Source organism: Colletotrichum abscissum, assembly GCF_030869225.1.
Source record: "Colletotrichum abscissum strain IMI 504890 chromosome Unknown Scaffold_81.1, whole genome shotgun sequence".
NCBI classification, from domain to species: domain Eukaryota; kingdom Fungi; phylum Ascomycota; class Sordariomycetes; order Glomerellales; family Glomerellaceae; genus Colletotrichum; species Colletotrichum abscissum.
Genome location: NW_026850527.1, coordinates 82,402 through 98,399, shown reverse-complemented (window position 1 = coordinate 98,399; position 15,998 = coordinate 82,402). Strand labels below are relative to the sequence as shown.

The following is a 15,998-nucleotide window of genomic DNA, read 5'->3' as shown; positions in this document are numbered from 1 at the left end:
CGGGTGGTGCAACTACGGCCCGGAGGCCTGTGGTACAAACGGCCAATCTCCTAATGACAAATGCTGGAGTAACTGCGATGCAAAGGCAGAGTGTGGCCGATATGCCGAAACAGAGGGCAAGGAGTGCTTTCAGGACATCTCAGACCAGCCAGTGACAGGATGACAATGATGACACTGGCTGACATCCAAAGCCTAAAATTCGTAAGAAATTCAGAACCCTCAGCTTGCTTCTATACTCTACTGAAGATGTATGACTCTACAAAGACGATTCAAACTGAGCAAGGCTGTGGAACCGTAACGCTGTGGCATAACTGATGTCGGATATACATTCCGCGATAGCTGCCTTGACCGCTCCTATCCCGTCAGCATCTCATCCCAACGCCCTAAGAGATCCAGGCATATCCTGCTACGAGCATGAGGCATATCCCACCCTTCGTAGTAAGGACTTCATGCAAACGCTCGGCTTCGTGACCAAATGATGCCATTTACCCCACGTTGGCCCAACAATTTTTACCGTTTTACAACGTCAGATCAGCTTGCTTGGTCTGTTTCCCTGTCGTGGGGAACTTCCACACTACCTCAGAGCTTCGACTTCACCCACAGGCTAACTCTATTCTCGATGCCAGACTCGCCGTCGTAGATATCTCTCTCCACTGCGCGGGTGTTGATCTGCGGCACTCGTTAGCATCCGACGTCTCACAACAGTCTTGAGTCTTGGCCATTTTGGTGTTGCCGCTTACAAATTTAGGTCCTAGGTCGCTGATGCTCTTTGCTCCAAGCAGCCTCATGCATGTCTCCATCTCGGCTTTCAGGACTGGGCGAAAGGTTAGCGATTCGTTCACAATGACACGGCTCCCACATCAAGACTTACTTTCGTATGTCCGCTCGACACCCGCTTGGCCTCCGGCTCCAAGACCGAACAGAGCAGCGCGACCAATGCCTACAGCCTTGGCGCCCAGGCACAGAGCCTTGACGATATCGGTACCGCGCTTGATGCCACCGTCAACCCAGACCTCGATCTTGTCAAAGACCTCGGGGCAGTACTTGCGGATCTCCAGAAGCGTGTGAATGGCGGGAGGTGCCGTATCGAGAGCACGACCGCCGTGATTGGAGAGAATAATGGCCTTCACCTGCGGCGCGTACTGAGCCGCCAGGTAAGCATCCTCGTGCGTCTGCAATCCCTTCAGCACGATGGGCAGGTCGGTGTGCTGGGCCAGCCACGGCAACGTTGTCTTCCACTCTAGGTCTGCTGCTGTGCCGAAGAACAGCTGCTGTCCGACACCTCCACCGCCTGGCCGCTTCGCCTCTTCGGTCTTCGAGTTTGACTCGGACTCGACTTCGAAAGATCCCTCAAATTGCTGCTTCTCGTCGAGCTCACGCTTCCCAGGCCACGGTGCATCCAACGTCAAGGTGATGTACTTGTAGCGGTCCTTCATAGCGTTGATGCGCTTCAGCATAGCCTCACTCTTGGCCCTGTCATTCTGCACGTAAAGCTGCCATCCAAAGACCTGGCCTTCAGGGGAACCCTCAATGATCTGCTCCGGGGTCATGGACGCGTTATTCGAAACGCATTGCATCGCATTGAACTTGGCCGCTGCCCTCGCAATGCCTCGCTCACCGTCGGGGTGGGCAAGTCTTGCCATGGCAGCCGGCGCCACGAACAACGGAAGTCCTACGTGGTTGCCGAGCAGAGTTGTGGAGGTGTCAACTTTCGTACAGTCGACAAAGACGCGAGGCCGCAGCAGGATCTGCCTGTACACATGACCGTTGTTGCTCTTGGTCCAAAGGTCGTCAGAGGCTGAGAAGTAGTATGCCCACGCCTTCTTGGGGATAATCTTTGTGGCAGCCTCCTCAATCTCGTCGAGGTTGAGCAGCGTCTCGAGCCTGGGCGGGCCCTCCTTGGGTTTTTCGGATTCCGCCTTCGCGGCTTGAGGTTGTAGCAGCGCTAGCGACTCGGGGTCTACGGTGCCTAGACAGTTTTCGGGCTTGAGGTTCTCCTCGAGGATACCCGGCGGGTGTATCGGGTCGTACTCTTCTGTCGCATCTTTGCCGGAAAGCTTGACGATGATCTTGGAGCCGCCGGGGTGTGAAGGGAGGAACTCGGTCACATCGTACACTTTGCCGTAGAGCACCACCCAACAACTGTCGGATGTGTTGTGCTTGGCCACTGTGAGAATTGTATCAGCATTGACTCGAAAGCATCGCAGCAAGGAAAGCACGGCAGACGGACCTTCTTCAGCAGTGAATATCTTGGACATTTTGTTAGCAATTCGGAGCTCTACTAGTAGTACAGCCTAAGGGAAACATGAAGAAGAATCTCAGCAACTGACAGAGCGGGAACATCATCGTAATAAGTCGCCAACCATTCGGCGGGAATTACCCCGTACGTCTGGCGTCGGAGACCAGGCCCGTGGGGGGCTTGATCTGGGGTTGGGGGCAGTAGAGGAGCCACCCAGTCGTCGAATCACAGGGCACTTTTTGGTCAAGCGTTCTGTGGAGAGGCTTTGGAGTTGCTGGAGCAGTGGACCGGGAGAGCACTGGACTTTGCAAGCGGGGCTCACCCCAGTGGAGAGAATACCGCGAGCGCGCAAAAGAAACCCCGAATATTCCCCGACTTCGGACTTAGATGTCGGGGCGGCTCTCGGCGCTAGACGCTTCGCTTCGCTTTGGCGCGGCAATGATTTTACGGGGACGTCATCCAAATCCGCCCCCCAGAAAGCAATACGTAAATTTCGTCGAGCAACACTTCAGTGACGACTCTCACGATCGCATAGAACCAGCTACTTGAGCTACGATCTCGAGTTGTAGACACCAAAATCAAAGCTCAATTGCGATACGTTCACAATCAATATGCGCACATCAATCCAGACCGGCGTACGAGACGTATCTCGCCTATGCGCGAAATGCCGGCGACAAGCGATAGTGGCCCGGCCATCCGGCGCAGTAGCCATGGCCATGGCCAGCAGTTCGTTATTCACAACACATGCACGATGGGCTTCTGAAGTTTCATCCACGATCCCCAGCCAGAAGCGGTGGATGTCCGGGAGCGTCCCGCTGACACGGCCGGCGACGGCGACACCAGACAGCGAACCAACCGCCGCCGCCTCAAGCACGCCCGACAGCACCATCCCCAAGACGCACTACGATTTCTTCCCCATCACCCTCCCCGACGGCCCGCCGCCCAATGGCCACTTTCCCATCGACCAGCGCGCCCTCCGCCGCGAGTTTCTCCGGCTGCAGGCCAAGGCCCACCCGGACATGCACCCGGCGGAGCTGAAGACGCGCGCGGAGGCGACGTCGGCGCGCATCAACGAGGCGTACAAGACGCTGTCGAACCCGCTCCTGCGCGCGCAGTACCTCCTCTCGCTCCGCGGCGTCGACGTGGCCAACGACGAGACGCTCAAGGTCGAGGATCCGGAGCTGCTGATGGTGGTGCTCGAGGCACGTGAGGAGATTGAGGAGGCGACGGTCGAGAGCGAGCTCGAGGGCCAGAGGGAGGCTAATGATGGGAGGATACGCGCGAGCGAGGAGGTGCTCGAGACGGCGTTCCGGCACGACGATATCGAGACGGCCAAGAGGGAGGCGGTGAATCTCCGGTACTGGGTTAATATCCAGGAAAGCCTGAATAATTGGGAAGCCGGGAAGCCGATTGTTCTGCAGCACTAGCTGGAGAAGCAATGGTTTTTCTCAGACCAATTCAATAAAATGGTGGGCACTTCTATATAAAATAGGAAGGAAGAGAAAATAACGAAGAGGAGAGAGAGAGAAAAAAGCGTACATCTGTGATGAGAAGGGCTCGCTCGTCATCATCAGCCGATGATGGGCCGATATTGTACAATACCCGGGTGTTCATAAATTTTGATGATTGCATAACTCTGCTCAACCCCCCACCCATCCCTGTTCGCGAATTTGACTGGACAAAATCGACGGAAAAGGTATTAAGTCACGTTTGGCAAAAATTCCCGACTACCCAAAAACTCCGACCCGCAAAAAAATGTTCCGCCTCCAAAGTCAAGGTATCTAAAATAGCATGTTAACTTCATGAAACCAAATCTCCTAGTTTCCGATGGTTCACCGAATTCAGAGGCTGTAATTTATCTGCTTATTGGGGCAATTTTCATTGGTAGAGTTTGTGGTGTCGTACATTACAGAGGTTTCCGGAGAGAACGCCGCTGTATTGAACAATTGCAGCAGGCTCGGTGTGAAAAGACTGTTCACTGCGTTGAAATATGGGCAAAGGATATACGTGCTTTGCGTTCAATGAACGACTTTCTTGTGTTCGTAATGTGTGAAATGTGCTGGCCAGTCAAGTTCCCTTCATCGTAAAAGGTCAAAGAGGAATACTCAACTGCCTTTTGACTCATGTTGCCCATTAGACCGTCTCTAACTAATTCCCTATATAGATGAACCAGCAATGAACCATTGCAAGTAGGATTCTTTGTAAGGCCAAGGCACAGGAAAAGAACTTGGAGAATGCCTCATCTACAGCACAATAGGCAGATAGCGAAAGTCTCCAAATCGTACTTCGCGGGCAGTCATGAGTGTGATGATAGCCTCAATTTGTGCTGTTTCAGACCAATCGTCTTCATTATTTGACTCCCATCTCATCTATACTCCACATCGCATGATAGGTATGAATGGCATGGAGAAGTTATGGTGCCCTTTGAAGCATATCGAATCGAGTGCTCCAGAACCTTGGCCCGTGGGCCCCTGCACCGGGGCACCCCTCCAACGGCCCCTCAAAGCTCTTACCCCACCATGCCTGCCTAACTCTATCAATGACAACCATCCAAGAGCTCACCTCAGCTCCTACAGCTCCACGGCTTCACGATCAACAACCAACGTTGAGAAGCACAAGCTCAGATACCCACCCGCCTCCCGCCGCATCACTCCCAAGATCATATCTCACACCAACAGATCACGCACAGCTCGACATACACACATCAGCACACATCGAAACCATGGCGCCCTCGCAAAAGGTCGCCGAGCGGCTCGCCCAAGCCGATTCGGTACCCGGGGACAAGGCCCCGGCCTACGAGTCCATCATCGCCGACATCAAGACCCTCTCGTCCCCTCCGACAGCCGCGTCCGACCTCAACGCCGTCCTTGACGCAATCTTCGCCGCCTCCCTCGGCATCGTCTCCACCCGCACCCTGCTCGCCTCCTTCGTCGCCGCCCTCCGCGGCCTCCAAAACGACGACCTCTGGATCGCCGTCGGCAACCACACCCTCGCCCAGCTCGCCACCCAACCCTCCTCCTTCCTAGACCAGGCCGCCGCCGTCCGCGAGCTCGTCGCCGAGGCCCACGAGAGCGCCGAAGACTTCCTCGACGCCGCCAACGTCCTCGCCGAGATCCCCCTCGACGGCTCCCAGCGCAAAGTCACAAACGACGACAAGGCCCGCGTCTGGGTCCGCATCGCCCGTAACTACCTCGAGGTCGACGACACCACCGCCGCCGAGACGTACGTCAACAAGCTCAAGAACATCATGCACACCGTCCAGGACCGCGACCTCGACCTCCACTTCAAGCTCTCCATGGCACGCATCCTCGACTCGCAGCGCGACTTCCTCGGCGCCAGCGGCCGCTACCACGAGATCAGCGTCAGCCCCGCCATCGCAGAGGAGGAGCGCCTGCACACCCTCGGCATGGCCGTCAAGTGCGCCATCCTCGCCCCCGCCGGTCCCATGCGGAGCCGCGCCCTCGGCCGGCTGTACAAGGACGAGCGCTCTGCGGGACTTGACGAGCACGGCATGCTGGAAAAAATGTTCTTCGACCGCCTTCTCGCCCCGGAGGAGGTGGACAAGTTCGCTCAAGGCCTACAGCCGCACCAGCTCGCCACCACGGCCGACGGATCCACCGTACTGGCAAAGGCCGTCGTCGAGCACAACCTGCTCGGCGCGTCGAGGCTGTACCGCAACATTGGCTTCGAGGCGCTCGGCTCCCTGCTCGGTCTGGACGCCGAAAAGGCCGAGGAGACGACGGCGCGCATGATTGAGCAGGGCCGATTGCTCGGCCGGATCGACCAGCTCGACGAGGTGATTTGGTTCGAGGGCGGCGAGGCGTCTGGGAAGAAGGGCAGCGGGCGCGCCGAGGTCGTCGTTGGCAAGGAGATGCGGAGGTGGGATGCGAATGTGCAGAGCGTAGCCGAGGAGGTTGAGAACGTGACCAATGCTCTGCAAAAACAGTTTCCCGTGAGTTTTTTCCTCCCTTGCGGTTTTGCAAATCTTCGATGAACCATTCACTAACAGTTCCATAGGAATTCGTGGAAGCCAACTTGGTCATTTGAGATGGATTACTATGAAACTGAACTTTACACACACTCAAACACATTACCGGCGTTGTAAAAAAGGGGGTTAAACACTGGCGTTTTAGGGATTCATGCGATCAACAGAGACCGCACTGCATATCATAAATGAAGAGAAGAAGCACGTCAGCATGGAGCAGTCACGTAGCCCGACTTACGTAGTAGACAGGAGCTAGACTGAACAAGAGAGGACGGCGAATGAACCATGGATCTAGAAGCAATATTCGCATTGAAAGTAAGAAAAAAGGTATCTAGTTCAAGTCTCTCATCCGCACGACCACATAACCCTCGCTGAGCGAGTGTGGATCGCCGTCCTCCTCGTCAAAGGAGATTTGCTCCTCGGCGTTGCGCCGCGCCCTACGCGCTCTCTTGGACTGAGGATTGCGCTCGAGCTCTACAACGTCGCGGAGGGCTTCGGCAATGTGCGTGCCCATCCAGTCGTAGCCCGCTGGTGTCAGGTGCAGGCCGTCGTCCCAGTATCTTTTGCACTCCCGATCGGTGAGGGCGTGGAATGGGATCCTCGGATTAAGATCGAAGGCGTGGCTGGGTGTTTGGCGATTAGTACGTTTGCTGTGTAATTCTCTCCTGTACACGGAAAGACACAATGGGAAAAACGCAACGAGAGAGAATACGTGTTAAGGGCAAGACATACTAATTTGGTGATTGATGGGTGAGGATAGCGTTGTTGAGCTGTCGCCGGCGGGCATCCAGCTTCTCACTCTTGGTTGCACATTCGGGGACTGTCAAGGCAAGAACCTTGCTACCCTTGGCAATGGCGGAGTCGTATACTCCCCGGAGTGAGTCAAATATCCTATCTGGCGGCACGTTAAATGCAAGGTCGCTGGTGCATCTCGTTAGTATGAGGCGGCTTTCAGGGAAATCTACGTATATGTTGAACGTACTTTGTGCCTCCCAGTATGATTGCCCAGTCGTATTGTGCTTGGCTCACTAGAACATGAAATTAGCAAGTATTTCATCTCCCGGAAGCCGGGCAGATAAGATGAAATGAGAGTAGGGGTGAGGAAGTCGTGATAGAACATTGCAGCGACGTAATAACACTGAATGATGATGGAAAGGCAAAAGTACGAACTCTCGCTGTCAAAACGCTGCGCAAAGGCTCCCTGCGAAACGACATCCCCGGGCATGCCGTTGTCCGTCGCCACGATTTGCGTGTCGGACAGGTACACTGCGAGCAGCTTTGTGAGGGCGATGGAGTAGGGGTGGTAGACGGCCCCGTAGGACGAGTATCCGGCCGTCAGCGAGTCGCCGAAGCAAAAGATGCGGAGGGTCTTGTCCTTTGACATTTTGAAATCTCCGGCTCCCTTGTCTTTCTCACAAGTCTTGGTGGTCCTCGTCTACTGAGGTTTATCGTATTATCGGTTGCTGTGTCGGTTTGGTCGGATTCTGCCTAGGTACCTGCGCAAGTTCGCCGCGCCGTTCACGGTAGGCTTGTAAACTGCCGTCGGCCTTTTCCCAATCTCTTTCTCGGCCTCCAGGTCCTGATATATTGACCTCAGTTCACTTAAGATCCGGATATTGGTATTTTGACCAGAGTGAAGCTCGCTAAACACCGGGAAAGTGAGGCGAGATGTTGAGCGTAGAACCACAAGCCCCCGGGAAGCGGTCACCGAGAAGCAGGGGGTGTGTGTTCAACCGTCGAAGTCGCAGAGCAAAGATCAAGCGTCGCCCGAGAAGATAGTTGATACGTTCAAAAAAAGGCAAGTGTTCGCGCAGATATTGATCCGCTCAGTACTGAGATGAATGGCTGGTTCGTGTAGAGTGTTATCCAAATGATGTACAGGCATTAAATTGTCGTCTAAGGTCAAGCAGGCTGACGGAATAGCATGAAGTTGGACAGAGGTCAGGTGGGGTGGATGGGCGGCGGATGGGCGGGCAGGCAGCTTACCGATTGTAGGGGGAGACACGCCGATAGGCAGGCAGTCACACCTTACCTAAGGTGGTACTTAACGGGGCAGAGAGTGTGAACTGGTGGTGGGGGCGGGGTTGGTGGCTGCTGCAACCGGGCAGGCTCCCCTTGGACGTTTTAATCGGCGCTTGGGTCCTCAACTCCAGCGTGCTGACTTTCGTATGGAAGGCAACGAAACCCAAGGAAACTTAGCTTTGAGCAGTCAGCAACCACGACTGGACCTCACCTCGCCTCACGTAAGGCAGGGTAAATCGAGACAAGAGTGCTCAGGCAACAGCGACACGGTGGTTTTTCTAATGGGGCAGTGCAAAAACGCTTCGCCTTCTGCGTTGAGGTGTGTTTCGTACCCGAGTGAATGGAAACTACCGTCTCGATACGTGCCTTTGCGTCTCTTTGGACTGAGCGGGTTTGGCTCCGTAGTGGCCAAAACACATGGTCCTTCTCATGCCTTGTCTCAGAAGCCATTTTCTTTGGAAAAACTGACAGCTCAGTAAAACGACCTTGTTCAATGTGGATTTCGACCGTGTGTAGATATTGAATTGTGTGTGGTATTACACTACAAACTTGAAAGTTTCCATTTCTATGTACATCCTCCTCTTTCTTCCACTTGCCCATCGTAACCGTTTAGTTATGAATACCGTTATAAACATTACATACGTTAAATGTGTATCTTTCCCTGCTGTTTCGTTTGGTATCTTGGAGGCATCTTGACCCAATTCCCCCGGGCCCTTGCGACAATTTGGATATCATGAAATTGGCCGTGTCATCAAAGACGTTCAAGGAAATAAAATGTGACGCTCATCGTGAGGCTGACTCGCACTTCACGCGAGCTCCGGTTGTTGCCAGCGGCCTCTCTCTGTGTGCCACCACCTCTCCCGATCCTTCTTGTCTGAGACGGTCGAAGACGCGTTCCACCGTCCCTGGCAGCCTTCTCGCCCAACGGCGATCTCCTCGCCGTTGTCAGCTGTCAGATCCGCAATCTCGACCAGCCCGCCGCGCTCGTCCTTGGCGCCCGGGTCAGGACGCAGGTTATACGTGATGCGGCTCTCTACCGTGCCGATGAAGGCCGCCAGTCCATACTTCTCCAGCACCGTGCCGTCCTCGTCGATGACGTTCAAGAAGAACCTCGGCAGCGCTGCACGCGCGGCTTCGAGACGAGCCTGCGCCGCGAGCCGGGCTACGTGGAGGTTGGTGCATTCGCGAGGGGCGTCGCTCATGACGGGGGACGCGGGGGCTGTAGGCGAGCGGGACGGCTTCGTCGGCGAGACGGGGCTGTGGGTCGTGCTGGGGGTGGGGAATGAGGAGCTCCGGGCGGGTCCGTTGGGACCGCGGAACCGATCGCTGGCGCTGTCTGTCCTCTCCTGCGGCCGGCAGAGGGCTTGAAAGATGCCTTCGGGATCGTTGGGGCTGCGGAGACTGCGTAGGGAGGGGAACCCGTCGGCGGCGATGCTGCGGGCAAGGATGGAGTCGGCGGCATTGGCTTGGGTCGTGTTGCTCGTGATGTCCCAGTGAAGCTTACGGAGGGACGAGGAGGCAAGGTATGGCATGAGCCAAATGAATGTGTCCTCCGGGAGCATGGGCGCCAAGGTCTGGACGAGGGTAAAAGACTCGAGGTGAGTAAAGTTGGAAAAGATGCGGGCCAAGGCGGGCAGGGAATCGAGGTTCGTGTGGCGTAGAGTCAGTTTCTGGATCGCCTGGCTCGTTGGGAGGGTAGCCAAAGCAGAAATGCCGCTGCTAGTGACACCCGGTACGTGGGTGAGTGAAAGTGTACGCAAGGGAGGGAGTGAGAGCAGGGTGCTGTCATTAAAGGCGGTTACCGGCATCCATGATAGGTAAAGGTGCTGCAGAGACGTTAGGTGCATCAGTGCTGAGCTGATGAGGTTATCCGGAGTAAGGGTAGCGCCAGGGAGGCAGTGAATCGACAAAGTCGTGAGGTGGGCCCAGTCGACGTGGAAATCGAGAAATGCTGCACTCTGGTGTGGTTGCAGGTCACCGGGTGTGACGGAAGCATCGTAGGTTGCCTGGGTCATCGCGGCGACATTACTACCCGAGCTCGACTTGAATCGGTGTTGTCGCTGAAAGGGTGAGGGCTCGACGATCCAATCCATGTGCTTGAGGCGCTTGCGCGACGAGAGCGCATGCAAGAGCTTGCTGTACGAGTGGTTATAATGGGGGTGAAGGCCGATGAGGCGCTCAAAATTAGGACATGCCATGATCAGCGCGGCAACCTGATCGTGATAGTCCTCCAGCAAGACCCCGGTAGGGGGGCTTGGAACCTTGAGAGTGTGAACGAGTCCGGCGAGATACGAGTTCGCTCTCAGTGTCCGTCTAAGGAGCATCATGCGCGAGCCGAACGTGACTTTATGCCGCTTCTTTTGAGATGCTAAATCGGCTCCTACGAGTTGAATATCTTCATACCTGAGAAACGCTGTTAGCCAAATAGCGAGGTCGTGGCGAAGGTGTGAGTCTCACAATGCCACTCGCGCAAACTTGCACCATTTCCTCGCCGTGAGAGTAACCGAGCAGACATCCCTCATCCAACATGTCGCGCAGCTTTCCGTAGGCTTTTCGAGATGCAGCTTTTTGAGCTCGCCCAGGATCAGCTCCAAAACCTCTCCGGGCAGCTTCGCAAAGATTTCCCCAGGCTTCGCCTTTTTTCTAAAGACAGTCGTCTGACTGGGCCTCGAGTACATGTAGTCGGGCCTCCACATAGTGGGGCTCGAATCGATGCTTGTCCTGTGGCTGCCGTATGAAGAGCTTCTGGATCGTGTCTCAAAGCTTTCTCTCGGGCTGTTGATACTCGTAACGGTGATGGTTGATGCCTGAGAGAGCTTCCTTGGCCTGTTGAGAGCCGTGGTAGGTAGTGATTCGCAAATGAGCTTCGAATCTAAAGGAGCCGTCTGCAAGGCGTATGGCACCCGGGCGATGCGCGGACTTGAGCGCGCGGGCTCTGTTGTAGCCATCGTGGCCATTGTAGACTGTTGCTGTTCACCCTTATGGTGGTACAATTCTGGAGCGCCGAAGTACGCCGGAGCAGGTCCGTGACTGGCGGTCAAGAGCGGAGACGACGGGACGGAAACGGAGGCGGCGATAGCTGGACGCGGAGCGAAACGACCAGGGACTCTCAGACGGTTACCATCATGGAGGATGTAATTGGAAGCAGCAGGTGCAGCAGAAGCTCGCCTCTTGTGTTGAAGAGGTCTCGGGTTGCTATGGAGAAGAGACAGGTCGTGTTAGTACGAAGGTACTTCAGGGATCATCCAGCAAACGGAATTCGGCAGCGGGCAAAGTTCCAAGCCAAGAATGGAACAGGTAGTCGGAAAACAAGCAAATCCCAGAAACAAAAGAGCGAAAGGCGCCAACGTGACGTGACGGGGGGTTTCTGTCAAGTTTAATACGAAAGACTTGGAGGAAAGAGAAGGGAAAAAAAGAGAGAAGGAAATTAGAACCTGGAGCCAAAAAAGGACACGCAAAGAACGGCACCGGCACACACCAAGGAGGCTACCGCTGGGCAATCTGCAAGTGCACCCTGGATTCGACAGAGGCTTGCGCGGGCAGAGAGGTGCGTGGGCTGTGCCCGGACCGGCGCTCGCTCTGATGATCCTATCCAGATGGAGTCTGATGAGTGGTCGCCCATCCCATTGTCTAGGGGGGGTGAGGGAGCGATTTGGGGGTCGTCCTTCCTCAAAGACCCCCTTGACCCTTGGCCCTTGTTGGCCCGCCTCGAAGGGGAAACACTCATCAGCCGTATCTCGAGCTACCGAGGACTTAGAACTAGGAGCGCCCCAAGGCTGCGATGTTGGGCGGCGACTACGGATAACGCAGTGCAGATACGCAGTGACGAGCTAGCCGAGTCGCGCAACCCAGCAACGTGGGCGCGATGACAAGAACTCCCTACTTTAGCACTTGCGCTAGGGCTTACACTACGTGCGGCGCGAAGAGGGACAGAAAGAGGCAGAGAAGCAAAACTTGTCTCGTGGCGTTGCCGCTTGGCGGGTAGCAGCGCAATTCTGCCTTGCTTTGCAACTGGCAGAGACGCGCGCCACTGTTCCTGGTGGAAATTAGGACAAGCTCCTGGCGGTCTCTAGGCACTCCGTTCTGCCGGGCCCCGTTGCGATGGCTCCCGCAGATGGCAAGCCGCAAGCCGTCCATCCTGAAGAGTTACACTGAAGCCTCCAAAACTGCGTTTGAGAATCCGCGAAACAAGGGGAGGGGAGGTGAATCTTGATAACGACGCAAGGATGAAAGCACCATCATTCGATCATGGGATCCGCAACGCTCAACTGAAGCTGGAGACGAGATGCAGGGGTCATGGCAGGGGAAAACGTGGAAGAGGAAAGTCGTGGGTACAGAGTAATCCGAGCTCCCATTTCGTGCGTCGATGCATTTCCCATCTCAGAAGTGACAAGTAACTCTGTCTCCGCCCCGCCCAGCCTGGGCAGGAGGATCTCGTGGGGACGTAATCTTGAGGACAAACCAACCGGAAGAACTTGACGGCATCGTAGGAAGTGGCTTGTTCAGTCGGGCTGGAATCTCCTGCAGTAGGCCGTAGGCCGAGTGCCTATCCGTATCTGCCGGTCTTGCCAGAAGCGTGCCCGCGGTGTCAAGAGCTATAGACACTAGAGAAAAGATCTCGGATTTCCACGTCTGGACGACGCTTCCTAAAGCAGCCTCCGTTGGGTCCGGATCCACTTGGAAAGAAAGGCTCGGGATCGATAATAAATGAGGCGTGGGGCTGCCCCCATTCAGCACTTTCGTCGGTCGAACGACGCGACTCCCACTCGCGAGCCGTGGGCCGAGGCGTCATCGATGTGCTTCATGTGGGCAGAAGCAGAACAGTTCCGAAGAGGAAGAAACAGCCAAAGAATATGGCCAGGGTGATGTAGAAACGGGAAAATGGGATGAACCAAAACGAGCAACCACAGCCCAGCGCCATCGCCATCTCATGTCGAGCCGTGCAGGAACGAAATCCCAGACGCAGCAGGTGACGGATCGCGTGAATGAGGAAAAAATAAATTTGCAGCAGTGAATACGAGGCCAAGCGGAACGATGCAAAGTAAAGTGGTTAAACAGAAAAAAAGGCGCGCGACAAGAAGCAGTAGAACAAACAGGCCAGCGAATCAACGACGCAGTAGAGGAGCCAGTACGTGGAACCAGTGGTGTACATAGAACGATGGGGAAAATGCAGTCGTCGATAGTGTTGAAAACTGAAAGATGGGGCCAACCACTAGAAAAGAGAGACTTACGGAGCTTCTGATTTGCTGCTATTTTTGACATCCAGGAAAACGTGTGCGTAGACGCCATGTCGAATTTCGTTGGCACGTTTGTCGTCCAGCGCTGACAGCGATTGCCTTGCACCCGCTGGCCCAAGGCCACTGCCAGAGACTGCCCGGGCCGCCCGGTAGTCTTTCTGTTCGATAGCGTAGCTGTGGTGCCCGTAGTTGAGTCCGTAGTCGGGATCGAACCGCCGGTTGCCTTTGTAGGAAGTCGTGATCGCTTGGCCCGCAGGCGGGATCTCGTAGTACTGACGTCCGCTGATCATTGTGCCGTCCATGATCCGAGGTTCGTGACCGTCGCTTGCCGATATATCTAGTCGACTGATATTCTTCTCCTTGTTCTCTGTCGTCTCGTTCGTCTCTTTCGGACCGTTCCACGTGCCGTCCAAACCTCGATGAGTTCCGTCGTGTTGCTGCTGCTGATGCTGATGCTGCTGCTCTTACCGACTCTTTGCGCTCTCTTCCTCTCAGCCGCAGTCCTACCACCAAAGTTGGGCTGAACGACGAGGCCACACCTTTTATTTCAACGGACAAAAGGGGGTTGCAACCTTGGCCTTCATGAGGTCGTTGTGCCGTAATTTTAATATACCGGACGTGGGGATAGCTTGGCCAGTTGCCGTTGTTGCGAGGGTGGGTTTTCAATTCAGTAGCCGACCCGCTTCAGCCAACCCAAGAGCATCATCAAGAGTAGGATGCTGTTGCGAACTTGCGATGATGGATGAGCCGGAAAGGGGAGACGAGGGGGAGTAGAGACCGAACAATAAGAGCCAACAACTATAACCTGTCAATACCAACGAAACGAGGGTGGAAAGGGGAAAGATGAGAAGACGAGGGAAGCAAGAGGGCGAGGGCCTTCCAGATTGCAGCCTTCATGCATATGGGTGCATTATATTTGAACTCAAGAACCCCATCTCACGCTCGAAATATCCCATCAAATCGCGGTCTGCGGCCTGGGATCTGGACCTCGTGGTCCCAAGACAAAAAGTCAGAGCCCTGCTCGGCGCTCACGCACTCCCGGTCCTTCCACTCCCAAAAGCCCTTACTAGAGCTGCGCAAAGCAACGCAATATGGCGGCAACATTCTGCACTGCAGCGGCTGGGAGGTGCCTTAGTCGCATGAATGATTGGAATGTGGGTAATCTAACCCCTCTATCCCCCTCGTCTAGCTTGTCTCGCGCCTCCAGCTCCAGGCAATCGACGATGGGTCGCAGCGACTCGCAGCTGCCAGGCACTCGACTCAATACAATGGAAGCACCCACATTTCTGGCGTGGATTACTTGTACCCGCTGCCTGGGAAAAACAAGGTTAACAGCCCGACAGGGTTGGTGATGTTCTGGAGCTCTCACTCAAGCTCCAGGCCATTCCCTGAGTGGCGGAGCGGGAGACCAGCCACGACGACTACCGAAGGCGACGAATGAGCGGCCCGGAGGAAGCCAAGGCATATGGCATCTTGCCCTGGCTCTGTTTCGCGGGGTTGCGACGAACCGTGCCGACATCCAGTAATATCCGTATCATCATGTGCGATGTTGATGCTGCACAGCCAGTCCATTCAGAGTTGCGCACATCTCACTGCCCAAAACACACTGGCTGATAATTGACTCGTCGACTCAGAGGGAGGAAGACAGGGACAGGCCACCGAGGCAGGGTGAACGAGCCTGGCGTCCACCTCGGGCAAATAGATCCTGTATGCGTAGCTCTTGATCCTCCCTCTGAACCACCTCGTCTCATCATTCTGACCTCGTTTCGTCCGGACCATCACATCAGTTCGGTCAGTGGCGTGTCGGCGGGAGGCTGGGCTGGGGCCAACTAGCAGTCCCGTTTCGCCCTGCAGCGCAGACCAGATGGAAAGTCGATGAGGGAGGGGTGTTTGATGCAGCTAGCCATGACGGGACTCTTCTGACCACGCAAGTTTTCTTTGGCACAGACGGGGCTGGAACCTGCAAGCTGCAGCCGTTCAGATAGACAACGGCCTTTGTGTACCTTGGCCGCAGCACTGATCCAGGAACAGGAACAGAAAACCAGGAAGTTGAAGTGGGACAAAACTCACTTATCCTGGAAATCCCATCTCCAAGGCCGACACACCGAAAGCGCAATACCTAGTCAAGGGGCTCCATTTTCCCAGCATCCAGCTCTGCCAGGCTCCAGCTTTTGCTTGCACCAACACCAGAGCCCTGTGATACTGTGAACCCCCAGGCGCCATAGCGCGTGCTGAGGTCGCATCAAAGTCGCCTCGTCAATCTGGGCTGGACGTCTTACGCGCATCCCGTTGCCGCTTCCGCGTCTGCATTCCCGTGCCGTGTGGCCTGCGACGACTGGCCTGCTTCATAGCTGGGTAGGTATCGATCGTCACATCCCGCTTCGATAGCTTGTGTGGTTCGTGGACACAGTGACTATAGTGCCTAAGTGTTCTTATTGTTCACGGATATCCATATAACCTTCTATTGCATTCCTTGAGCCTCGAGGACATCTTGCTGTATTCGCAGAGGCCGTGG

At 55.4% G+C, this 15,998-nt stretch overlaps 6 protein-coding genes across 6 annotated transcripts; 2 read left to right on the top strand and 4 right to left on the bottom strand.

Moving 5' to 3' along the window:
- Positions 1 to 579: 579 nt before the first annotated feature.
- Positions 580 to 2,258, bottom strand: CABS01_16104 (FMN-dependent dehydrogenase; the record flags this gene model as incomplete). The annotated part of the gene is made up of 4 exons (XM_060549436.1): positions 580 to 669; positions 741 to 814; positions 872 to 2,167; positions 2,231 to 2,258. The coding sequence occupies 4 exons, from the start codon at positions 2,256 to 2,258 to the stop codon at positions 580 to 582; spliced, it is 1,488 nt and encodes a 495-aa protein (XP_060390219.1).
- A 592-nt stretch (positions 2,259 to 2,850) lies between these two features.
- On the top strand, positions 2,851 to 3,666 carry CABS01_16103 (Fe-S protein assembly co-chaperone HscB; the record flags this gene model as incomplete). Its single annotated transcript, XM_060549435.1, has 1 exon — positions 2,851 to 3,666. One exon carries the CDS (start codon positions 2,851 to 2,853, stop codon positions 3,664 to 3,666), a length of 816 nt encoding a protein of 271 aa, XP_060390218.1.
- A 1,295-nt stretch (positions 3,667 to 4,961) lies between these two features.
- Positions 4,962 to 6,286, top strand: CABS01_16102 (PCI domain-containing protein; the record flags this gene model as incomplete). Its single annotated transcript, XM_060549434.1, has 2 exons — positions 4,962 to 6,191; positions 6,257 to 6,286. 2 exons carry the CDS (start codon positions 4,962 to 4,964, stop codon positions 6,284 to 6,286), a joined length of 1,260 nt encoding a protein of 419 aa, XP_060390217.1.
- A 269-nt stretch (positions 6,287 to 6,555) lies between these two features.
- Positions 6,556 to 7,608, bottom strand: CABS01_16101 (GDSL-like Lipase/Acylhydrolase; the record flags this gene model as incomplete). The annotated part of the gene is made up of 4 exons (XM_060549433.1): positions 6,556 to 6,847; positions 6,957 to 7,145; positions 7,207 to 7,252; positions 7,395 to 7,608. 4 exons carry the CDS (start codon positions 7,606 to 7,608, stop codon positions 6,556 to 6,558), a joined length of 741 nt encoding a protein of 246 aa, XP_060390216.1.
- Positions 7,609 to 9,052: 1,444 nt separating this feature from the next.
- CABS01_16100 (uncharacterized protein) lies at positions 9,053 to 11,973 on the bottom strand (the record flags this gene model as incomplete). Its single annotated transcript, XM_060549432.1, has 3 exons — positions 9,053 to 10,649; positions 10,704 to 11,441; positions 11,681 to 11,973. 3 exons carry the CDS (start codon positions 11,971 to 11,973, stop codon positions 9,053 to 9,055), a joined length of 2,628 nt encoding a protein of 875 aa, XP_060390215.1.
- Positions 11,974 to 12,626: 653 nt separating this feature from the next.
- On the bottom strand, positions 12,627 to 13,896 carry CABS01_16099 (uncharacterized protein; the record flags this gene model as incomplete). Its single annotated transcript, XM_060549431.1, has 2 exons — positions 12,627 to 12,966; positions 13,478 to 13,896. Coding segments are annotated over 2 exons (759 nt in total), but the record flags the coding sequence as incomplete, so codon positions are not given.
- Positions 13,897 to 15,998: the final 2,102 nt, after the last annotated feature.